The 26,322-nt window shown below is 39.5% G+C and overlaps 1 protein-coding gene across 1 annotated transcript in view; it reads right to left on the bottom strand.

Annotated features, from left to right (window-relative positions):
- The window catches only part of LOC121929013 (hornerin-like), a 128,563-nt gene extending 102,443 nt beyond the window's left edge, over window positions 1–26,120 (bottom strand). Inside the window, exons 1-17 of the mRNA XM_042464337.1 lie at window positions 26,074–26,120; window positions 17,466–17,662; window positions 14,459–14,595; window positions 13,495–13,583; window positions 11,511–11,658; window positions 10,408–10,443; window positions 9,741–9,782; window positions 8,680–8,721; window positions 6,260–6,307; window positions 5,922–5,963; window positions 4,932–4,970; window positions 4,507–4,536; window positions 3,214–3,252; window positions 2,979–2,996; window positions 1,753–1,785; window positions 499–531; window positions 145–183 (exon numbers count right to left, since the gene is read on the bottom strand). Coding sequence (XP_042320271.1) covers window positions 145–183; window positions 499–531; window positions 1,753–1,785; window positions 2,979–2,996; window positions 3,214–3,252; window positions 4,507–4,536; window positions 4,932–4,970; window positions 5,922–5,963; window positions 6,260–6,307; window positions 8,680–8,721; window positions 9,741–9,782; window positions 10,408–10,443; window positions 11,511–11,658; window positions 13,495–13,583; window positions 14,459–14,595; window positions 17,466–17,661 — 1,011 coding nt within the window. The 5' untranslated portion in view covers window position 17,662; window positions 26,074–26,120. The remainder of the gene's footprint in view (window positions 1–144; window positions 184–498; window positions 532–1,752; window positions 1,786–2,978; window positions 2,997–3,213; window positions 3,253–4,506; window positions 4,537–4,931; window positions 4,971–5,921; window positions 5,964–6,259; window positions 6,308–8,679; window positions 8,722–9,740; window positions 9,783–10,407; window positions 10,444–11,510; window positions 11,659–13,494; window positions 13,584–14,458; window positions 14,596–17,465; window positions 17,663–26,073) is intronic.
- Window positions 26,121–26,322: the final 202 nt, after the last annotated feature.

Below are 26,322 nucleotides of genomic sequence, written 5' to 3'. Positions count from 1 at the left end.
ATTGGGTTGTTTTTTTATGTTCCTAACTTATGAAACAATGAACTGCAGTCAGATAAAATTTTATTTTGAGCAAGAGGCATTCAGGGCAATAATTACTGTCATTTTTGTCAATTGGAGGATTTAGTGCAACAAAACTATAGTTACCTGAATTGTAATACGGACACCACTTTGGGGGCTTGAACCCTGCAATAAAAAGTCAAAGCTGTTAAAAGTTGTCATGCTGCAATGTGAATAGACATGGCCTTACTCATGGGGCAAATAGAATGCTAAAATTTTATCACATAGTCAGTCATGATGTTACCAAATGGTTTCATTTGCCACAATTATTGTCACAGGCATGAAAACAAGTTGTTTGGATAACATATAACTCTCTGCCCTCACTCCCTTCTCTATGTATTTTATAACAGACTATGACTAAATATTTTTTGCATCATACTTAAAATGCTTAAGGGAAAGGACCCAGAGGCCCTGCAGTGGAAAAGAACAATCTAATCATACCTGGGCCTGAATTTTCTCACTGTATTTAGTACTCTGAAAAAGAACCAGAAATCAATTATCTCCATGGACATGAATCTTTGATTTAAAAAAAAAAATACTTGCTATACTTATTTATATTCAGTTCATAAAACCATTGTCCCTTGTTCTGCATTGTTTCCTACTTTCACTGCTTCAAAAGGCTCCTGTGACCCAAGTGTGAAACCTGACATGCCACACATATGAACGACTGCTGTTGTTATTTGTTGGTGTTGCTGAATAATTCCAAGCAATATGTTACCACCTGACTCAAATGAACATGATTTTATAAAATGCATTGTATCTCAACAGTCAAACAGCAAAGGTAGTCTATGCATCTGTGTATATGATGTTTGCTAATATCTGGAATCAGTTATACATTCTGGCATTCTGAGAATCTTGAATCTTTTAGAAAAGACCTTTTCCCCTCAAAGAAGTATTTATAGCTATACAAGAAAAGGGATGAAAACATGTAGGGAGACCAGAGTAATTAAATTCTTTCACTCATTCCACATCTTCCAACTAACTCAAATAAATGTCTCCCCATAAATTTTCTTCTACATTAAACAATCTTGATCCCTGGCAATTAGTAACCTCCATGTCAGTGAGCCATTGAAATTATTCAAGGATTTAAAGAATTATTAAAACTTTAATGAAACTGTCCTCAGATAGGTTCAGCACCTCAGGCACTTCCTTTAAAATTTGAATTAAATTTGGAGTGGATTCACTACCCACCACCATATGAGTGACCAGTCACCACTGGTCCAGATCATCTCTGCACTTATACTTGTACAAACAATATATTATCTTCAATTGGCTGTTCAGGGGTAGAGAGCAATGTGTGTTTAAGAGAGCTGGATGACAGTATCTCAACAATCAAATAAGAGTTGCCACCAAATCGCTGATTGCCTATTTCTCATACAGTGTTTATTTGTGCAAATCTATGCTAATAAAGAACTTGTATAGCTAGCATATAAAATCACAGCATTGTGAGAACAAAACTGAAAAGCATTCATATCTATTGGGTGATATCACATAATTCTGTTTCTTCATCTTAAATCCTTTGCTTTCACCCTGAAGTGGAGTATTTTGAGAACATGCTCCAAGCTAACCATTCTAAACAATAAGCTAGGTCATCTCATCCTATTCCCTTCTTCATTTTCTTTTAAATTTTACACTGAGATGTCCTACTCTACAATTCAAAGTTTATTTCCAATAAAGCCGAGACAGCATGCTTACCTGAATATGCTTGTATTTGGAGTTGGCAAGGTGCTATAAAGGAATAAGAAAACATTCTGTTTGCACGCAATCAATACTGTTGATCAATACTGTGATGAATACTGTGATAATGTTTGGGAAGTCCAATTGGAGATATGGTTCTCTCTTAAAACAAATGAAGTTATAATATAAACAGACTATACAACTCAGGTGCAGACTATCTGAACTATAAGAGCAGTCTCAGGCTCTTTAGAGAAGTGCCTTCTTTCAGGAATACCAAATGTACATGCATGTTTGGTGTGACATGGGCTGCGTCTGCACTGTAGAAAGTTTGACACTATGCTATTGAATTCTGGGACTGGTAGTTTTGTGAGGCACCAGAGGTTTCTAAATATCTCACAAAACTACAAATCCCAGAATTTCATCGCATTGAACTATGGCAGTTAAAACAGTGTCAAACTGCATTATTCACCCATTGAACACTTCTCAGCAGCTGCTCCCACTGTTCTGACCCCTTCCCTAAGGAAGCTGCACAGCTCACTTGTTGTTCCAGGTATTAATCTATTTAGGAATAAACCCTACTAGCCATTATGAACCAGTGAATAGAAAATAAAAGAGGTAACCAGTTCCCTATTAAGATGAGATCCCAGTAAATGAATGAATGATCACTTATGAACACACTTGGTGAGAAAGTAATATTCTTTCTCCCAGAGGCCTGCCTCTATACAGCTGGCTGTTGTTTGGACATATTCATGCCAACTGGGGAAATCTGGGAGTTGTGTTCCAAAAACATTACTGTCCCAAGCTATGAGTAGAATATACACAGTGAGGGAACTGCAAAGCAATCTATAACTTAGGCTTATTCATGCACCACATCTTTGAGTCAGAGTAACTGCCTGAAAACGCTAAGTTAAACATGTGGATTGTTCCCTACTCAGGAAAACTTTTAGTAGCAAAACAAAATATAATCACAAAATACATTACAGTAACAGAGCTACCCAGGTATGAAGATTACTTGCAGAAATGATTGCTTGTCTCAAAGATCTCTTCTGTGGTGTGGTTTGAAATATGGATGGGCAATTTGTGATCCTTATGTTGCACCTGAACTGCAGCTCCCCTCACACCTGACTATGCTGCTGGGGTTGCTGGGAATTGCAGTCCAGCAACATTTGGAATGTGGCAAGTTGCCTGATACCTGTTTTAAGATATGGTTTAGGACAGAACAAGTAAAATGAGAGCATCCTTACCGATGTGTATGTGTTACGCTGTAGAGAAAATAGAAATAGCTTATTAATATGACAGTCAACTACAAAATATCTTGTAACAAAAACATTTCTATTTGACAAGCCAACAAATGTATTTAACAGGCAATTTGCATTAAGGTATTCAGCACTTTATTTTCTCATATCAAGTATTTTCTCATAACAACATTATGCTCAAAGCACAGCATTTAAAATATTTGTTTAAAATGAAAGCACTTACTTCTGGTGGATAAGGGTTGCTTGGTGCATACACAATGACCTACCAAAAATACATAAAAACATTTATTAGAAATTATTTTTTTAAAATTCAAAAGACTGAATTTCTGGTATGCTATTAATTTATTCTCTACCTGTATATTTTATCATTTTGCTTGACAAAGTATAGAGCATATGCAAAGAGGCAGAGAAAAGCAATTTGCTTTAGTGTTCAACTAAAAAAAAGCAAACGGTCTAGAAAGTAATCATAGTATCCAAAAATGTATATTTTCCCATGAATTACTGACATCTGGAAAATCATCAGACAGTGAGCAGAAAAAGCAAACATGAAAACATGGTCAAACATTTTATCCCCCTCCCCCAGCTCCAGATATCTAATTTAAATATATTTACTAATTAATATTTTACAAACAAATGGTGCTGAACTGGCCCATTTGCTTGTAAAATTGTGCCATACCACTGGGAATTTTGCCTCTGATCTCAGTGAGGAGACAGGACTGTACCCAAACATCTAATTGTCCATAACAATAATTAGCTATGGTACCTGGAGAAAGATCTCATGGTGCATCCATATTTGTTACACACATGGAGCCTTTTTCTGAGGCTGGATCTCTTTTGGGATTTAGATGCAGGACAACCCCAAGATGACATCATGCAGGGCTGGTCCCACCACTAGACAAAATGAGGTACCAGCCTCAAGTAGCAGATTTGAGGCATCAAGACAGGGCAACACATTGGTAGCTATATAATTTATTGTGCTTATATTTTCTACTAGGGACTGGGAGAGGTTTTTGTGGGATTTTGTTTTAAGCCTACTTGCCTTGGATATAACACAACTGAAAAGAAGACCAGGAACCATTTCCAGTTATCTCTTAGGAGGCAAAGTGTCTTGGGCTATCCCTACTGAAGTTGTACTAGCTCTAACACTAGCTGCTGTTCAGGTCAGCAGGAGACTAATGTTCACGAGTAACAGAACTATTGGTTGTAAGAAATTATGCTGAAAGAAGGAACATATGTATAGACAATTCAGTGTTTTAATTCAGAAGTAGTACAGGTGTGTGCATGCCTTCAAGTCACCTGCTGTCTTAGGGTAACCTCATGAAATTCACAGGGTTTTCTTAGACAAGGACTACTCAGAGGTGGTTTTACCAGTTTCTTCCTTTGAAATAGAGACTACAGCACTTGGTTTTCCTTGGCAATCTTCCATTCAAGAACTAACCAGAGCTGATCTTGTTTAGATTCGAAGATCAGACAGGATCTGGTACCTTTAGGGTATTTAGGCAAAAATAATACATACCTTTCCTTTATTTGACACAGTTGAAACAGACTGAAAAGAAAACAATATTTGTATTTTATTCACATGTACAGTAGTGATAAGGGAAGAAACATTAGAAACAGTTAGCGATAGCAATAGCAAGTACATTTCTATGCTGCTTATCAGTGCACTTAAGCACTACCTAAGTGGTTTACAAAGTGTAAGCTAATTGGGTACTCATTTTAGAGCCCTCGGAAGGATGCAAGCCTAAGTCGAGCTTCGGCCCTTTCGCTGGTATTGAACTCGCAACCTTATGGTTTTGAGTGAGTGGCTGCACTACAGGCATTTAACCAATGCGCCACCAGTTCCTCTCTCCCCTAAAGTTAATCCTACCCTCCTTCACAGAGGGTAATTTTTAAAAATCAGTTTGGAAAGATTCTGCGTAACAGATGATTAAAAGACCTTACCTGACCATATGAGCCACTGCTACCATAGCTGACATCCGGCTGCAGATAAAACAAATCTTGGTTATGTCTTTATATAAGTAATGCATTCCAATAAATTTCTATTTAATGAAATTAAACCTATTTATAATTGTAAGATGAAGTAAAGCTGGAAAGAATCCAGGAAAGTTAAATTTATTAAGGGACATTTTGAAGATAATAAAATTATGTAACTTTGGCCCCAACCAGGGGTTGGGAGCCTGTTGGCGTCCAAACGTTTGGGAACTATATCACCGCCAACCATTGGATGTGATGGTTGGGGTTGGAGAGAACCAGTAATCCCATTACTTCTGGAGGCTCGGAATTTGTTTGAGTTTGAGACCAAGTTTGAGATCACTCAAACAGTGTTTGTTCAACACTGATTTCAAAATATTAAAGTCTTAGAAAACCCCTGCATTGAAAACGTTTTTTCCAGACATAATCTCTCACAGAACCCCCAGGTGACCTTTTACAGGGTGATCTGGGTGAGAAACCTTGTTCTAGGATGATGCAAGAAAGAAAGAAAGAAAGAAAGAAAGAAAGAAAGAAAACCCAAAAAACAATTCATACTGAAAATGCAGTGTAGAGAATATTGCCACATGTTTCTCACATTTATACATTAGTTAAATCTGCCTTAGTGGTTAAAATGCCAATTTCAATGATTGGAAGGTTGGCAGTTTTACCTTTTAAATCACAAACCATCAAAACTACAGCAAATCTTCTATTTGTTCTGCTCAGAGTTCTGAGAATCCAACCCAATATGTCTTGATCTTTAGATGATCCTTTAGCTCTGTTCTGCTATACTGTTTCCAATTCTCTTTTACATCAGTTAGTTACTAACAGTAGCATGCTTGTAAGATATATGAATGTACCATAGCTAATTACCAAGTATGGGGCTGTTAAACTCAATATAATGCCACCACCCTGCAACCAACCTCTTAAGGAAAAAACCAAAATAAAACTGAGAATACTTACATCATAGCAGCCATACTTGCTGTAAACACCAGATGTTCCACTCTATATAAAAATAAATAAAGAATTGGGTAATTTTCTTTTCTTTTGTTGTAAAAGACAAGTTATGGCATAGCTATATGGATTATAGCAACAATGATCGAAAGCATTTGAAGGCAGGAAGTTGCCTGCTCAAAGGAGAGACAGTTCTACAGAACTGGAAACTCCACTCAATGTGCTTTATGAAGTCTACACTTGTTAAAGTAACACATACACCCAAACCCAACCTTAGCATTCTGTTTTAAAAACAACTGTTGCATAGGGAGAAGAGCCTAAAAGAAGATGAAGAAATGTATGCTTACACCAATGCATCCAGTCTTTTTAACCCCTCCTTGGTACACTACGCCACCCTGGAAGACAGAAAATACAGATTATTTCTTTGTAAACTGCTTTATTTAACAGACTACCAAAGAAGCCTGCAATGTGTAGCACTAGCAGCTCTCATTGCAGTCTATCTATTTTGGAGAGGAAAGGCTTACTTGAGAATAACTGTTGCTGTCCTTGGGAGCAACATGTACAATCGGCAAATAAATTTAATATTGATTATTTTGTGTAAAGGGAGAGTGAAACTAATGATTTGAATGATGACTTTGCTGAAAGGACAGGATGAGTTTATATATTTCTCATTATGCCTTCCACCATCCTACTGTCCGCAATGACTGCTTCACAAACAAGGGATAGAAATTAATTTCATTGGATTTGATAAACTTGCCTAACATAGCCTTTTCACACTCATAGTGAGAAGAAACACATCGTGCCTTGAAAGTCTGTACACCTATGAGGCTTGCAGGACATTTCCTAGTGTTGTTTTTGTATGCCTTCAAGTTTTCATAAAGCAGTGGTAACAAAAGGGTTCAGTGGAAAATATAGAGAAACATAGGTCCGTTACAGACGGGCTCTTGAGGCGCCCCCATCACGTGCTAGGGGTTGGCCGGGGACCTAGCGTCCACACCGGCCTCACCTCTAGAACATGACGGGGGCGTAATAATGGCGGCGCCCTATACACACAGGTGCCGCCATTATTATGTGCCGGATGCATAGCGTCCGCACATCGCGTGGCACTTATGACATCGCGAGTGCACCATTGGCGCCTCACGGCGTCATAACCGCACTGCGGGAAGTAGCGCCATTTTGGGGCTTCTTTTTTGCTCTGCGCGGGAGCCGCGCGGTTTGGCTGCTGCGGCTCCCTCGCGGAGCAACCAGCAGCGCCGGCAGACCGCCGCTTTTAGGCGGTCTGTAACACGCCATACATTATTTGTTAGAGAAAATACATATATTAAGTAATGTGCATAAATGATTTGAGCATTGGCCCAGGACTGCATAAGTCTCAAGCATAAAACTCCACAAGTCCCTGCTCAAGCATAAAACCTTGTGCAAGTTACACTCTCTCAGCCTCAGAGGATGGCAATGGTAAACACCATCTGAAGAAGCTTGCCAAGAAAGCCCTATGATAGGATCGCCTTATAGTCATCATAAGTTAAAAATGACTTGAAGGCATACAAAAACAACACTAGGAAAAATGCATAAAATGAACATCATGAAACAAGAATGGGAAGAAAAAGCAAGTAGGATTCAGAGGACTGCAACAACATTAGGGCTGAGATATTTTCATATCTTTATTCATACATGGGCTATTCCAACAGAAGTAGTCCATTAGGGCTTTTAATAACAAGGAGATGTCACATCATGTTAGCAATAATGGGATCCTGCAGGGCATAAGTGGTGAGGTTCCAGTTGTAGATCTCAGAGTTTTTAAAAATACCCAAGCTATCTTACTGATGTCATGGAAATTTCCAGCATGAGCTGTAACATTTTGTTCTCACCTTCAAATGAGTTTCTTTTTAACACTGAGATACATTGGAACAAAAATAATCACCTTTTCTTCTCCTTTCTTTTAATTTCCCCCTCTAAGAGCTGTAGTGCATCAGTAGAATTAGTGAATAAGTAAAATGGCACTTTTGTACTAGAGCACTGCAATTTTAACTTAAAAAATGGCAAATAAAAACATTTGCCATGTCCCTGGTTCTTTTTTTTTAAAATCTTTGCAAGAGCCCTAGTGCAGATCCAAGAATTCATTACAAATAGCTACAAACAGGTCCAAATAAGAAAAGAGTGAATGGACATGGAGGTGACAACAATCAGCAAAACCCAGCAAAACCCTGTGACCTATAGTGTGATAATTTGTGCTTCTTTAGACCAGATTGAAAGAACTCAATGTCACACTAAGGCCAGAATCCTGCTTCTATACCAGCTATTGCCACAAGGGCAGTAGTCATGAAGCAAAGGAGGCACTGGAGAAATAGTTTGCTTAGAGCCAGCAAATTTCATCTGTCTTTGCTTAGCACTTTGTTGTGTGGCTCTGAACAAAGTACAATTGCTAGTGTTGGGCACCAACAAGTTTCTGACATAAAATCTCACAGAGGAAATGGCTTGACCATTAAAGGTGGGGTCCTTCTCATGAGTCCCACAAATATTCTAATATGACATTGTCCTAAGATATAGAAATTAGTAACCACTGGAATATATATATGTGAATATTTTATTTCTACAGTATGTGCATATTTACTTTACACAGAACTATAATAATTGCCACAAAAAGGAGTCACCAAGGAACACAAGTCAGAGAAATCAGTATAACCTTGGGTAATTCCCATGTTTTTGATCATTGTGCCTTTTATGAAAGTTAAATTAAATGGGATACTAAACTAGTAGCTAATTTTACCTGGGGTTGGTTGCTACCACTCTGGGAGGAAAATGTTGAACTCTGTGAGAAGAACAAAATGAAACAATTTGCACATCAAAAGGTACACACAAAGCAATAGCATAGTCAATGCTTTAATATGTATATCGTGTCTCTTCTTAAAATACAGCATTAATATGCATATTTTTCTTTCTCCCTGATCGAACAACGTAAGGTAGCTCACTTATCTCACGCTTTTATTATGCTACTCTGTATCTCTAAGCTAACCCGGCATTTAATTTTTAATAATCTACAGAAAATTCCTCCAGTCCACCAATTTTGCAATATTCATCACAACAAAAACCTTTCCAGTAGTCCGCCTAGCACCTCCCATAAACCCCAGCAAGCAAAACCAGTAGACACCCATTCGTTTGTGTTTGTGGCTGGTGGTAAGGGTAGGAACTTGGCCCCTACCTCCCCCCAGAATTCACCCACCCCCTAATCTACATAGTAAATCTACCTAGCGACTTGAAGATTGGGTGGACTGGCAAAATCTAGAGACAAAAAGAGCATTTAAGAGTTTTTCTTTCATATCCTTTTATATTCATAATAAAATGATTTTCCAAGGGAGATTGTGCAATAAGAAATAGATGAGATGGGAATTGCAGACAGGTTAATGCAGAGTGTAAGACAGGTAAATTCAGAGTGTAATGCTAGGCATATCTACTCAGAGGTAAGTCTCTCTGAATTCAGTGGCGCTTACTTCCAGTTGGATGAGTATCGGAGTGAAACCTATCAGTTCTATAGGAAAGAATAGGTGATTTAAATCTTCAGGATGATGAGCTAACTCGTCCTATTGATTTCACTGCTTCATACACTCTAAGCATGGCTAAGTCTGTATGCAATCCAGTAGATGGAGTTGATGATCACAACAACAAGAACAATTATAATTTTTAAGAGTAATCTAGTATATGTTGTGTGGGTGAACAGAAGTCCAGAAGAAAATAAATGATATAGAAAAGAGATGAAGGAATTTATCTACAGCAAATATGCTGTTGTTGCCACTTGTGCAATATGTTTTTTGAGGAGAAAAGAGTGCTTACCTTGGCACATTCACTGCTGCTTGCATAAGATCCACTGCCACCCTGAAAGTAAAACAAGGCCATTGGTTTTTAAGGAACAACATGCAGTACAATTGCAAGTGAAGTATCAGTAGAATATGAGCAGTCCAAATTCTCCACAAAGTTTCATAGATTTGAAGATATAAATGGAGTGGGAAACAAAGCCCAGATGCCTTGTGCTTCCTGTTTCTCACCATTCTTCAGCATATTTGGAGTAGAATTGTTGCATCTTTGTCAGAATGAGATGTATATGCTATTGTCATATTAGAAGATAGCAAATCTCACTATCATGGGGAGATTAGAGGATTCTGGGAGTTTCAGTCCAAAAAAGTAAAGTTTCTAAATTCTTGGCCCACATTACAAAACTGTATGGAAGCAGGGAGCTTGATACATTTTGGAGAAGTGGTTCCTTCTACTTCTCCAAAATGCATCAAGAAAGAAGTAGACAAATGTGCCAATATCCTAAAAGAAACTTAGACCAGAGGCCTGAGATAATTCAAGACTACGTCTGCCAGAGGAAAGGAGCCCTAATCTGTAGTACAAGAACCAAAGTTCAAAGCTAAGTGCACTTGCCACATAGATGATGGTGTTAATTCAAAAGTTGTGTTAATAAGGTATAAATAGCAAAATGGTATCAAAGTATTCTTACCTGTTCACAGTTTATTCTTACAGTAATGCTTGAAGACTATAATGGAAAAGAAACAGGAAAGGTTTATCCAAAGGGCTTCAGCTACAGCTTAATTTAGGCTGAATCATATTGACATGGGAGATTATCGCACCACCAATTTCCCGCCAGGATAGTCATGGGTTGTAACTGTAACAGACAGATCTTATCAGACAGCCCCGTGGCTGGGCAGTAGGTAGCCCATACCCAATCTGGGCTTCTCCCACAGCTTTCTAAGAATGGGATTTGATAGTTTGAGATTTTATTGTTATGATTACAACCCACATTTATCCCAGTGGGAATTGGCGGTGCGACAGTCTCCATAGATTTAGCTCACTTTGTTTATCTTTCATCATGTAAACTAATTGCATGCAGTCGGGATGCAAGAAAGCCCTTGTGAATGAGGATTTCATGTGTCAATCAAGCCACCATTTCTACAAGTGCAGATGTTACAATTACACTGGTTCATTAAACCTGAGGACATGGAGGTAGACATAAATTGTTGATTTAAATTTTGCCTCAACAAAATAATTGCATTCATAATAAGCAAGTTAAATGTTTGGGAAGTTGCAAGCTGCTGATCTTTTGTGATCTCACTAGACTGGATAGACTGCCAATACCATGTTGGTTCTCTGGGTATTTGGCTCATGAATGACCCCCCCCCCCCCAAATCCTGGTAACAGTGTCATCCATATATGGCATCAGTATTGTTGTCATATTTCAACCTCCTCAATACCTGACAAAATTTTATGGATGGCCCCAGGAACCACACAGGTTCTAATTTTGTAGTTGTGCTTCTTTAAGCATGGGCCTTTTTCATGCCCCTGCTTAACGTTCATACACATCAATGTTTTGATGGTTATATTTGATAATAAGGTGAAAATGTTTTTAATATATACAATTTATCTAGAGTGATACCCCCAAGAAACAAGATAAAGCAAAACTAACCAAACCTTGAAAACTCCTTTGCCAATCTGGCTGGCATAAACAGGCTTCAGTTCATCAAAATATGGTCTATTCCAACCCATGAAATATATCACTTTTCCTAGTAATATATAAAATATGATGACCAAGACATTTCAACAAACCTTCTTCCTACTTCTTGATGATGTGTTATTTTGTTTGGGCGCATCAGCAATTTCAGAAACTATTGCTGTCTCATTGGCCTCTCTAGGAAAGAGGACTATTCTGGGAATAACAAGCCAGTATGTTTCAGGGTCTTGAAAAACGGTTGCTCTGGAAAGAGAGTGGAATTGTTAATAAAAGTAAAGGTAAATGTTTATCCTTTGACAAGGTTATCAAGTCATGTCTGACTATAGGGAACAGTGCTCATCTCTGTTACTAAGATGCAGAGCCAGCCTTGTTAAAGAACACTCTGTGATCATGTGGCCATCATGGCTGCACAGAACACTGTTACCTTCTCACCAAAGTGGTACCTATTTATCTACTAGCACTTTTACATGTTTTCAAAATGCTAGGTTGGCAGAAGGTGGGACTAGTGATAGGAGTTGACTCCATCATGTGGCTCTTGGATCTCGAATTGTTGACCTGCCCATCTTGCAATAATCAGAGTCAGCCTTTTAACCACTGAGCCACCGTGTCCCTCTTCGAATTGTTAATAGGTCCTATTTTACATTATAATGTTTCCCTAGTGAGGTGTCAAGGCTGATACAGGCTTATTTGGTTCCTCTTTTGTATTACTGGCAGTGACAGCTGGAGGTTCCAATATCTTGTGAGGCACTGAATCTGGGGTTTTGTCTGGGGCTGTCCGAGGTGCTGAAGAACCTATTTGGGGGTAGGGTTCAGCACATTGGACAGTTCCTTTAAGGTTAGACTAACACTTGAACAATTGTTGTTGGCAGATTTTGAAGCAGATTTACTGGTCCAGTGACCTAGGGTTCTTCAGCCACCACTGATTACTTGGGCAGGGACTGGAGAGTGTAACCAAAATGCTGTATGTACTCTCAGTGATATTATAACAGTAGCCATGAATCTAAATTGTCCTTCCTTTTTACCCACTCCCCCTTTCTAATATTTTTGTCATCTATCATCCTGGCATCATTACTAGATCTTGATATTAATCCAGTTCAAAATGTCCAAGGAAACCTCTCTATATCTGGTTATATTTTTCCATTCTCCTCTTTCTTCTCTTTAAGATCTGTCAAAGTCTCTAGTCTTTGAAGTTAATGGATCCAGGACCAACCTTCTTAGGCATTTGTGTTATTTTTGAAAATCCATGGGTTTTTTTGGTATGCAGTCTTCTAATGCACACATTTTTCATCATCTAAAGCACAACTGTATGAATTTGAATTTGAATAGACTGCACAAGTATGTTTTCTTGTCATGTACATTTTTCAAATACATACATGGCTTTGTGCACACCTGTTCCTCACAGAAATTGATCTAAGCTTGTGAATGAACACATGTACATTTGTATGCATTCCATCCCACTGCTAGTCTCAAGAGGAGGAAAAAGAAATACCTGCAAACAAAAATGTAAACGCAACAAACTTCTTAGTCATCCCAAGATTGGACTAGGACTACCAAACCTTACAGAACTGTACTTCCATTGTACTGTCAGAGGCCTCCATAAAAAAGAGAGCTGATTACACAAAGCAGCATATTAAACAAATAATAAATCACACCAATAAAGTAAGAAGATCACCATATCATAGTCCTACAGAAAACCAAAGTTCTTATTGCCTGAAATATAGTAATGTGCATTAAGATGCCTGACTAAAGCAATATTTTTAGAAATCACAGACATTTCAGAATGAAAAATAAAACAGAGGCCTGTTACAGACTGCCAAAATAAAGCTGCTTCGGGTCTCTTTGGAGATATGCTATTTAAATGATGCATGGGTCCTAAGAGTCCGGAGGTCACGCCAAAGCCACACTCCATTCCTAAGCACTGGAGTGCAGCTTTGGTGCAGCTTCTGGGTTCTTAGGACCCATGCATCATTTAAACAGCATACCTCCAAAGAGACCCAAAGCAGCTTTATTTTGGCAGTCTGTAACAGGCCAAAAACAAAAAATAAAAATCTAAATGAAACCATTTTAGTATTTACTTACATGAACTGAACCCTTCTAGCATCAGGTGCAACCCAAATAGACGTGACATTGTGCTTCTCCTCTGAGTCCATGTGAATTAATGTGGAATTCTGAAAAATTAAAGCGGTGTACATGATAACATTTACTCAGTTTGCTTCTTTAAATACAAGCTACACTGTAGAATCAGCTTCTATTCCATGAAATGATAATACAAGGAAAACAGGACACCAAAAAGCACTGCAGAAACCTCCTGTATCTACTTGATGTACTACCTGAAAAAGTTTTCTCCACCACTAGTTCTGTGTAAAGGACATTCAAGTTGTATTTTCTGTAAAAGCTTGGGATATTGCTTTGATTCTTTTGCCTTGAAATATATTTATTCTTTGACTAGAATGATGTCAAGTGCTTCTCTGTGCTAAACAAGGCAAAGTAGAGATAAACCCTTTCAATTTGAGAAAGGGCCCACCCTTAATATCTGAATGGTTGCCACATAAAAGATGGAGTAAGGTTGTTTTCTATTGCTCTGGAAGGTAGGACATGATCAACAGAATCAAATTACAAGAAAGTGACTATGGCTAAAGATGAAGAACTTTCTAACAGTAAGAGCTGTTTGACAGTAAAATAGACTACCTTGGTGATTTTAAAGCAGTGATTGGATAGCCATTGGTCAGATTGCTTGAGCTGTGGATTCCTACACTGGCAGAGGCTTATATTAAATGACCCTCAGGACACCTTCAAAAACTATCATTATGTAATTCTATGAAAAGCTCTTTCCCCTCAAATCTGTTCTGATAGGTATCCTGAGAAATTACTTGATACAAAGAGCCAGTGTGATGTAGGTTTGAGTGTAGGACTACAACTCTGGAGAGTAGGGTTCAAATCCCAACTCGGCCATGAGAACCTACTGGGTGGCCTAGGGCAAGTCATTTTCTCTCAGCCTCAGACTTTAACAACTTCAACCATGTTAAATAATGAACAAACATACCGACATGTTGTAGCAATCAAAAGTATTTGTCTTTGGATCTGTGATTCGAAATGTCCCAATAGGGATGTTTCTATCGATGTCTCGGGCCTGCAGCATAAACCATTTGAATCCAGCATCTGGTCGTCCTTCTATGCTCACTGGAGAAACAGACATTATGAAAACTGTCAGTTTTGTTTAATGGATGCACTATGTTTCATTAGTGCTGGACACTGAGTATTCCTTCATATTCTGGACCGCCCTCTAAAATTTCCATAAAAGGGGCATTTTTAAAGCAGCCATGACTAAATCTATATTTTCAGAGTGCTTCTTGTGGTCCTTCTATACTCACTGCACAGTGAACACAATTGCACTGCCTCATTTGTGGAAGTTTAGACCAATGCTATTCAAAGTGGTAGTTCATGGACGAGTGCTGGGACCTGTGTCACTGGCTTCTACAAAACAAAGTCCTTTTACAGACTGCCAAAATAAAGCTGCTTCGGGTCTCTTTGGAGATATGTTGTTTAAATGATGCATGCATCCTAAGAATCCGGAAGCTGCAACAAAGCTGCACTCCAGTGCTTAGGAATGGAGTGTGGCTTTGGCGCGACCTCCGGACTCTTAGGACCCATGCATCATTTAAATAGCATACCTCCAAAGAGACCCGAAGCAGCTTTATTTTGGCAGTCTGTAACAGGCCAAAGATACAATTGTAGGCAGTGGGCACAAATATTATGCTAGGCACACTGGGAGAAAAAATGCTGGTACCCTGAATGAGGGTCAGAATGGTGTAATGTTTTGGGCATTGGACTACGACACTAGGAGACCAGGGTTCAAAACCAGGCTTGACCATGGAAAACTACCCGGTGATCTTGGGCACATTATACTCTCTCAGCCTCAGACAATGGCAATGGCAAGCCCTCTCTGAAGAAACCTGCCAAGAAAACATTATGATAGGCTTCATTGGGTTCCCACAAGTCAAAAATTACTTGCAGGCACACAACAATAACAAAAACCCTGAATGACATAGCTTGAGAAGCACCAGGTGACACTTCAGAGAGGGGTGTCTGCCTTCCAGTGTGGAGTGTTCCACTGTAGGTAGAACACCCTCTACAGGCAGACCAGGACTCCCCAAGACCAAAGGTCCTGGGAAATACCAGGTGCATCCGCCCAGAGGCAGCAAGGAGGCCAGGTGAGACACTATTGGCACTCCACAGTGAACTCCTGGAGGTCTCCTCTGTTGCCAAATGGCACTTGGACCCCTTAAAAACTTGTGAGAAAGGTGGATAGAGCAGAACATTCCAAGACACAGACAATCCGTTCAGGTCTCATGGTCCTGTAGCCATTGATGTCAAGTAGACCATCGCCTGTCTCTTCCATAGTGGCCCAATCTACTCCTGAGGGATCCTTGGCCTGGCGGCTCTGAGCAGTAACAAACATGAGTTACTGCACTGAGGTGACACCACAGACTGGTCTACACCATTTTCTCCCTTCCATTTGCAGCTCTCATGTGTTTTTTCCATAGTTTCTTTATCTCACAAGAGGAATTGATTACAGGAACAAGTGGAAGAGATAAACAATGGCTTTTAATCATGAGCAGCAGCAGTGGTGTCACTAGGTGGGTGCTGGGTGTGTGGCCCACACCGGGTGATACTACAGAAGAGGGCTGGCACCTTGTTGGCACCCCACTGCACCTCCTTACTGCAGCCTTGTTCTCTCATGAGGAGAATGGGGCCATGGCAAGGAAGAGAGCTGAGTGTGCCCACCTGCCGCATGTCCTTGCTGCGGCCTTGTTCCCCTATTAAGGAGAACAGGGGCAGGGCAAAGAAGAATGCTAAGCATGCACTTCTGCACATCGTTGGCACCCCTGTCCCTGCCCTGGACCCCTGCCCCCCACAGCGGGTGGCACCACAGTGGACACATAACTGACCAGCAGAACAGATTTATTTTAAGCATCCTAAGTATGAAAATATGGGATTAGCCCATGTATTTTATGGTCTTGAAATATGGGATATCATGCACATCTACCTGCTCAGGAATCTATGCTGGCAAAAATCCCAATGATGGGCTGTACAGGGAGGGGGGGACTCTTAGTATACCACTGCATATCTGTTGCTTGCAGCATGGATACAAATACGGATGTAAAGGAAACACTCACAAATATTCTTGACATATGAGATACTCATGTTTTGATCCCCCCTCCAAAAAAAATCCTTTTTCACTCACCAAAGCCATGTGTGGAAAAATTGGGTTTTAAATGCAAATAACATTCTTGTACAGAAAATTATCTCTCTTTTGGTTCATAAAATGTGGTTTTCTGCCAAAAACCAAAGCTTTTGTGCAATTCTGCCAACATTTTTTCGTGAATGATTTTTTCACAAAAAGATACCAAAGCACAACGTAATTGGCAATGAGAAAAAAAAGCCCCTAATATTCCCCACTAGGGAGAAAACTTTTGATGATATTTTTTGTTACATATGAGAACAAAATAAGTATAGTTTTTATCCCTGGATCCAAGCACCATGAAAATAAAACATGTAAAACATAATACCTATTTTCTCTATAAAAGAAATAAAACAAAAGAGGCTTGATATGGATTCAGATTTCAAGGCTGGATACTAATTGGCCATTTAGTGAACCAAAGTGCTCCTTCTGTTCATGGAAGGCTCCAGGCCCACCAGAGGCTCCCTGGGATCTTTGTTGATTTCCTCCTTTCCATTCCCAAGGCTTCTCATGGTGCTCTAGAGGATTCTGCAGTCCTCACACTGTTTTTCATTATGAACAGAAGCTTGCAAGGGGATGAAGAAATCACAAAGGTTCCTTTCCTACCGTCATCCACCAGCACAAATAAAACTCCACTAAACATTCTTCTGTCTGGATCTGAACCTCGCTCTACTTCGGTACCACAAGTTCATATGCTAACATGCGTTACCTTAACCTACTGTTTCTTGCCAGTAAGTTGAGTTGAAGAAGAAGGAGGAAGAACTACGATTAGCTAAGCAGAGAAGGTATGGCTATATATGTATTGTACCTTTTATTTCATTTCCTGGATCATATTGCTCTGAAATGAAGGAAACGTGATAGGGAGATTCAGATTGCTGTGGTTCAAGTGGGTGGTCCGTCACCATAGTTTCACAATCTATTGAAAAATTTGTGTATGGAATGCTGAGGACTTCTGATCTGAAGACCCCACACAGCAAAAACGCAAAGAAGTGATATCTCTCCATCCTGAGGGGAAACATAAAAAATGAGAGGAGAGCTGAATGACATTTTAGTGACCAAACTATTGTTGTTGTAGTGAACAGAAAAGCTAAAATACAGATAGTAACCATCCGTTTTGCCCACAGTATGAGATCACACCATTACTACTACACACACATATGCACACCATCATATTGTCCATATTTAGTTTGTTGAGTTGAGAAGACATAAAGGCCTGGAGAGGCACCTGTACAATTCCAATGCAGGATCCATGAAAAAGCAAAGAACATGTCTACGTATGTAGTTATGTAAACTGAGACTTTCCATCAGACCCTTCCATTGCTGTCCACTCTGTATAGATATATATAAGATTTTGAAGCTTACCTAAAAACTATAGAAAGCCTGAATTACAGATAAAGCTTGGACATGGATTAGAACTGCTCCATATACTAGTATACTAGTATGCCTAGAAAAACATAATTGACTTTCACATTGCTTCAAGGAACAATGTGAAAGCATGTGCCTGAGCCACAGACAGACGAAAAAGACCTTCTGCTCCTGTTCAGGAGGGTTGCAAACTCCGTAGGCCTTTGTTAGTTTGTGCCACTTACAGCACAGGATGGCTATTCAAATTATACAGTGATGGTAATTAAAACCTGTGCTTCTCCACCATCCTTGGGGCCATTTACCTACATACAAAACCTATTCCACATGCCTGTCAGGCTTAACTGTCTTGATCTAAGGTGGTACCTGAGGAACGTTTTATGCATTCAAAGAGTTTTGCCCTGAAACTGGACTATAGGATGACTAACAAGGACCACAACAGGCATTTGCTTTCTCTTCCAGATTCTGTCGAATGATAATGACATTAATTTGTGGCACAATTCACAGGCAAGGGATTCACTGCTGCCTTTTAGTCATATGTGTGAAAATGATCTTAAGACATATTGACTCCAGAGCAAGGCCCTCAGAACTGTTTTTAAGGTGGAGTGTGTGTGTGACGAGTCACCATTGATACACAGGCTGTTATTAATTTTGACTACCAGTACTTGAAAGTTATGTTTTTACAAAAGAAGGAAAACACAGAATATGTTGCATTAAAACAATTGTCATGATCATAATGACAGCTGAAGCTTGTAACAATCTGAGTACCATGAAAGCAGTAGTGAAATAATTATCATTTATTACACTTCTGATTCTGATTTCATAAAGGGTTCTCAGTGGTCAAATTTTGCCTGATCAGGTGGGCTTGAGCTCACTCTCTCCCTTTGTCCATGCTCCAATGACAATAACCCACATTATTTCCTATGTTGGCTGTTAGAGGAAGGTTCAGAGGTGATAGAGTGAAACATGAGTGATATTGGTGTTGTACTAAGGTCCAATAGGTTGGATCTAGATGGGATGTTCCATGAGAAGAAGGATTCCTTCCATTGACCAACAGCACTGGGATCCACTGGAGGTTCAATGCTGGGAAAATGAGGTAAGAAGGTGGTCCTCCATATTCACCATTGCAACTCCCTGCAAGACGCTCATGCTTCCCTGATCCTCCAGATCAGCATTACAAGAACTACAGGAAAGATATTGAGTGACAGACAAATTGCAAAGATCACCTCTCTGTCTCCTTCTTCCTGTGTAAGGTCCACTAACAGCTATTCTTGATCTAAAAAGCATCATTTTGGATTTTTATCATCCAAATCTTTGTATCTGTTACCTGAGAAATGATATAATGACAATGCTAAGAAACATAGATCAATTCCCTGCAGACCCAGTGTGATGTAGTGGCTTGCGTATTGGACGATGACCCTGGAAGTCCATAATTCGAATCCCTGCTAGGCCAAAGAAACCAGTTGGGTGACCTTGGGCACGTTATACTCTCTCAATCAGGCAAGGCAAAGACTCTTTTCTAAACAAATCTTGCCAGGAATACCACATGATAGGTTTGCCTTCGAGTTGCCATAAGTCAGACTTGATTTCAAGACATACAACAACAAACAGTAAAATGTCATCGTGGGTAATATCTTTTGTACTGCAACATTTTCTGTCTATTTAAACAAATGAGCATTTTATATTGAAATAAAAAAGTTAAAAGTAAGAACATAACATTTTATTACAGCCGGAAGAGCCACCAAGGAAAGGAACACTAGCAATAGATAAAAATAGAGTATGCCAATTTAGGTTGAATGCTAAGGGCATCTTCAGGAGATAAGGAGGCAATTTTACACTTGGTGTTTGTTTGTTTATTTGTTTGTTTTTCTCCCATGAAGGATTCAGAGATTGCCAAGCAGGATATTTTCCAGGGTATATAAGTACGACATCATGTACTGTATGAATCAATGTTAGAAAAATTATGACTGGTATGTAAGTGTATGTTTGCATCATCTCAGCAATAAAACAACTAGTAAACTGCCAGAAATTCTTAGACAGCAACTCAACATCACATGTGATGCGCTCTCTCTCTCTCTCTCTCTCTCTCTCTCTCTTTCCCTCTCTACAATTTTATCATGATTTGCATCAACCTAGATCCTGCATTGGTTTGTTTAATTCAGAACTCATTCTACCTAGGGCATATTCATTTCTTTTAAAAGATACCATAATTACAAGGGTGAAAAATGCATCCAGATGAGGCTTTATTTATCATGCATCTTTCATAGAAATTTGTGTTTGTGAATCCTCTGTTTTCCATTGCTGCTTCTGTCATTTCTCTCACCCTTCCCACCTTTAAAGAGGGAATTGTGGAGAAGAGGGATCATTCCTTTTGATTGGTAGCACAGGGAAGCACCCTTCATCAGGGCTGATCAGGGGGCAATTGGGGCTGGAGCTGCCAATCTGCTTTGACCCACTGTCAAGAACAACAAGAACATTCCCTATCTATCAGGTGTGCTTTAGAAAACAAAGGGAATCCACTTTGTTCCATATTCTGATATATTTCAGATGCAATTTTACAGATTCCCCATGGGCCCCTAGCCACATAATTTTTCTGAAACAACCATTCAATACTTTGGGCTCACATAACATATCCAGAGATAGCTGTGTTAAGTTATATAGCAAAGTACAATAACACCCAAAATCCACAAAACAATGATACTTTTATGAAGCCAACCAAAATGCACAATATACATGTTACATGCATATACATGTATACAATATAAATGTATGTTGTGCATTTTGGTTGGCCCCATAAAGGTATTGCTGTTTTGTGGATTTTGGATGTTATTTTAATTGGGCTCACATAGTAATTGCCATTCAACAAGCCCAGCATGTGCTGAGTCAGTGGAAACTGCCAATAACCCTGACTTATTTGTTTGGGGAGTGTTCTTTAATAAAACTTACATAGGATGTGCTGGTTGCTTCATGCCAGGTGCAATTTTAGAGCACAGTTCTACCATTATCCTTTCAAGAGGCAGGGAGCATTCTGATGTGAAGTGGGATTCAAATACAAATGGGTGCTATGAAAACACAAAGTAATCCTTTTTTTTGCACTTAGCAGACATTGGAGACACTGTTGTGAATTTCATTTGGAATAACGAAGTAGAATGTCAAATGGCATCCAGACATATCATGTGCAAGTCAATCGAGAGAAGTCAATCAGATTTGATTGCAAGAGGTCCACAAACCCATACATTTTCTAATATTATGTTTTGAATATAATATTGAACAAGGAAATCCTATCAGCTTTAGCCAGCACAGCCAATGGTATGAGCTAATGGAAGTGAATGGTTCAAGAAAATCTAGAGCAGTAATTTCCAAATTCTGATCCTTCAGGTGATTTGACTTTGGTTTCCAGAAGCCTCAGCCATTTTGGCTAATGGTCGGGATTCTGGGAGCTGAAGTCCCAAACATCTAGAAGACCAGAGTTTGGGAATCACTGATCTATAGAACATATGTTAACTATTCCTGACAGAAAAGTACAGAAAAGTATTGGGGACTCACTCCTGGCCCTTACCATCACCACCATCTCCTCTACATGTTCAGCTTCCAAAGCCATTAGCCAAGCAGATTGTTGCCGATTTCCTCAAGAAATCCCAGCACTGCACTTGAGATGCACAAGAAGCAAATGCCAACAGAAACCAAGTGCCCTATGAACAACAAGCCACTGCATCAGCAGATAGATGAGGAGATTGCAAAAGTTATGATGAAAGAATTGAATCATGCCAGGGGAACAACCCAAGAGGAACTGCATAGGGTTGACAGTTGTAATAATCGATACAAGGTAGTGAGCAACAGATGCCTGTAGCAACTAATGATCCCCAATATGGAAAGAACAAAAAAGGTGCGGTGAGGAGAATGGGGACTGTTTCACATCAGGCCACCGAAAAGAAATGTCATTCACTTGGGATACTCTGCATATTTGCTATTTAAGTATCAGCATGATAGGTGTGGTTACTAATTTCCATGTGGGTATATTGACTCGGCCCGCCTCTAATTAAAACTTAAGTACAGAATGTGGGTGCTGGTCTATTAAATGGGGTGTGATAAACAGTGATTTCACATGAGCTAGTCAGTCTCTGTTGTTGAGATCTTTCACTCTGACTCATAAGGAATGAATATCTCTGTTCTGAAATGCAGCATTTAAATTATGCTGCTGCTTTAGGAAACAAAAGTTTAAAAAACAATTCTAAATCTGAACATGTCTTTCCTTACCTTATTCCCTATCTGATCTGGAGATGGAGGGGCAAAAGCAGTCTCTCAAAACCATCAGCTGTTCTACACTATTTTTAAGTGTATTTATTTATTTATACATAAGGGAATCTCTACATGTATATACTTCATCTATGCTCTTATCCTTTGCACTGCTCCATCTTCCCCTTTTCACCCTTCTCCCCCCCTTTTTACTTTTTAAAATAATTCTGTATTGTCACTTTTTAAAAATTCCAGTAAAATCAGAAGAAAAGGTGTATAGCTAAGGTTCTCTAAATATACACCTTATAATGTAGAATGTGAGTCACACTGGCACACTTAGCAGGGAGCTCAATTGCTTCTGTTCTCTGGTGAACATTTAACTTGGGGGCAAAACTGAATTTATTTCTGTATAATGTTTAAATGTACCCTTTTATAGACTGGATTGGATAATATTATTGCCAGGATCCAGCCCTGGGGAATGAACTCTGTAGCTGTACAGATGTTGTTGGACTGCAGTTCTCAAAATTGATTAAGATGATTAGAACTGCTGGAACTTACAGTTGAACCACTTCTGGAAGACTGCACAGATCCCTTCTCTGGTACAGCAAAAAGCAAGGATGTGTTTCCTCCCCACCAGATATCCTCAAGGGACAAAAAAACACATGCAGGTGAAGACAAGATATGTAAACAACAGCTCTACGCACATTAGATGCAATGTGCTTAGGTTAAAATTTTCTTTGTTGGTTTTCTTGAAGAAAATCCAGGAATCAGTTTTGCCTTTTGCATTTTGATTTTTACACTCTAGGCTTTTTTAGTCCTAGCAGATGTTCAGAAATAATATTGAGGAGCACAACAAGGCTGGCAGAGTGAGACAACTGCCTCAGGTGGCAGATGCTATATGAAAGCACTAACCATCCCTCCTAAGCCCGCTACTTCCCTGCTTTGGAAGACAGAGGTGTGTGTTTGTGTCAAACAATTCTGTTTTGCACTCTTAAACTAACCTGCTCTCTTTCATCTGGGAAGGGTAATACTATTCAATCTCCACTGCTGAAGCAAGAACCATCTAGCGGTCCAGTCCTGGGGTGCATTGTTTTGCTTGCTTTAAACAGCAAAACAGGCCAAAATTCCGTAAAGGCACAAAATCCAGTCTCATCTTGGAAGCTAAGCAGGCTCAGCCCTGGTTAGTACTTAGAGGAGAGACCACCAAGGAATACCAGGTCCCATGGGAAGGAAATGGCAAACCAATTCTAAATACTCCTAAGAAATGCCTATGGAATTCAGGGAGTAGCCATCAATGGACAGCTGACCTGAAGGCGGTACAAGCTCCAAAACACTTTGAGCCAAACCTGATGGGAAGGGATCATTTGCAGTAACTTTCCAATGTGGCCCAACATGATGGGATGGAGAGTCATGTATACAAGTTGATAGTATGTAAATATGTAAGTTGTAAGTATGTTAGAGAAAGACAGAAAAAAATCAGTGACATGACAATTTGGAATTCTTTAGAAGAAGAACATAAGACAGTTGTATTTCAAATTGAGAACAGGAAGATCTTATTGACAAATAAAATATCTTCCTTTGCAAATCTGAACACTACACAGATTCATATGCTTAAAATTTTCCAAGCCAAGACATGAATCTGAGAAAGTTGGATGGAAATTTAAGACGTGTATACTGCACACATGCAAAGTGTTCCAGAACCTTTAGTTCTTCCTTCTTTCACCAGAATTCACGCATACTTAAGGTTACACCTGCATCACATTATCAGTTTGGAACTGCTCATCTCAAAGCCTCCAAACTCAGCTGGCGGTTTTCTTTTCCATGAATTCTGGGAATGGGGGGGGGGGGAGACCCTACCCTTTGCTTGGTGATGCACTCCTCCCCTTTTATTTGTAGCAGCAGCATAAATCTCTTCCCCTTAGGAAAATGATCAGAATCAGCATGGCTTTCCCATCTCTCACTGAATTCAATTTCTCATCTCATAGGGCAACCAGTATATCCATTTGTCACTTCCTCCTAGCTACATGCAAACCATTTTTCTTTCTTCTCTTTCACTCACCTGCTTCCATGCAATCCAAACAATCTTTAGCATTTCTCACTTTCTTCAGCAGCACTATCTGAGACAAAGACCAGCCCTACACAATGTCCAGACATATAGGATTACAGTGCCCACAATCTTCCACCTAGGACATGGTGGGAACTGTACTTTGACACATCTGTTGTTATGCATAGCCTCCTGGTAAGGGAATCTAATTTAGGCAAACTAAGGAACATGACTACAGATGGGGAAGAAATATAAAACCTGGGGAAACATCAGAACTGGATAATCCAGCAGAGTGAACCTGCCTGTTCTCCAGCCACCTAGCATGTTTTCTCCTCTACATTTATGCATGACACCTGCTGACGACACAACTAAGAACTGTTTAAGCTTTACAAGGGCTGCTGCCACACAGCAGAATTAATGTAGTTTGACACCACTTTACCTGTCATGGCTCCTAGGATCTGTAGTTTCTTGTGGCACCAGAGCTCTCTGACAGAGAAGACCAAATCTCTCACAAAACTACAGACCCCAAAATTCCATAGCACTGAGCCATGGCAGTTAAAGTGGTGTCAAACTGCATTAATTCTGCAGTGTAGATGCAGCCAAGTAGGCCCTGTGTAATGGCCAGAAAATGTTGGTTTGTACCAACAGCAGCAGGGGTGATAAAACTGTTCCACATCAGACTGCAGACGAGGGACCACATTACCAATGGTCTTCCATATATAAAAAGAGACCCTCTCCTGGACACACCAGTTACATAACAAAGAGGAGGATTCTGATCTTGCCTTCTCCTTGATCTTCCTATTTTGCACATAAGAATTCTCCACCCAGATCTCCCCAGCCATGTGAACACATTTCACTAGCAACTCAAATTTTAACAAGTTTTACCCCCTCATTTGTTCACACATGTTGCCTCAAACAGGTAGAAAAAAGTCCACAAATGATTGTGTTCTTCATATTAAAAGATTAAACATGAAGTTTGTAAGGTGAATTTCTTTTTGAATTTTCTTATTTTTAAGTCTGAAAATAAAGATTAGGTAAATGGAGATGTGTGGCATTCATACAGTAATAAATGAGTCCTGCATCTCAAAAAAAACCATTGGGGGAGAAAGAATGCAGCCATTAGTTTTATTTACATGAGAGCAACAAGCTGGATAAATAGAAAGTGCATTCCAGTCTTTGACCTCATCTTGGAAACTTTCAGATCTCTGTACCTTCTCACCCTAAGCATAGCTCTAAACATCCACCCACTTGCAATTTAGCATGACTTCATAATATAATATATATACTTAGAGATACAAGATAACTGATCTGTCATTTCTCTATTTGGGAGGCTCAGTTGCAAATACCAGATAATTTCATCCCACTGGAGGGAAACCCCAATAAAATCAGACTCAACCAAGGATTCTTTTAGACATCTTTCAGACATCTGAGAAAGTAAATTCAAGTCTACAGAAGCTCATACTACCAGCTTCTTTCTTTCAGTTAGTCTCACTGGTTCTACAAAATCCCTTTGCATACTGATCCTTCAAATGTAATTATATCGCAACAATTTAATCTAAACTTCTTTTGATTTTCTGCACGAACTACACAAGTATTTGGTTTAGATCTCAGAAACTAGACAGATTTCCATCCAGTCATTCATAGTATCTAATAGTTGGAAATGAAATGATTGTAGAATATCCATAAAGTAAATTGCACTGCAAATTGCCAAAGCCACCAGGTGAAACTGCATCTCCTCTCCCTCCTCTCATCCTACAGATTCCAGGCAACACACCTTGTTTCTTGAGTCCTGATCAGTAGGAAGCAACCCCTGAGGTCAAGTGTGCAGCAAGTACAGCCCTGGAGTGCAAGAGCTTGCACTGAGGATGGCAGAAAAATCAAAGCAGGTGTGGCAGGATCCACCAATCACAAGCAGGCTAGGAAAGGATACAATCCAATCAGGGACTCTGGTCACGCCCCCTCAAAAATTGCATCCTAAGTGTGGAAAAGTGTGGTAATAGCCACTTGCCCAGTCATGATTCAA

This window comes from Sceloporus undulatus, chromosome 4 (genome assembly GCF_019175285.1).
Source record: "Sceloporus undulatus isolate JIND9_A2432 ecotype Alabama chromosome 4, SceUnd_v1.1, whole genome shotgun sequence".
Classification (NCBI taxonomy): Eukaryota; Metazoa; Chordata; class Lepidosauria; order Squamata; family Phrynosomatidae; genus Sceloporus; species Sceloporus undulatus.
Note: the sequence above shows the minus strand (reverse complement) of the source record. Positions and strands in the feature narration are given on the sequence as shown.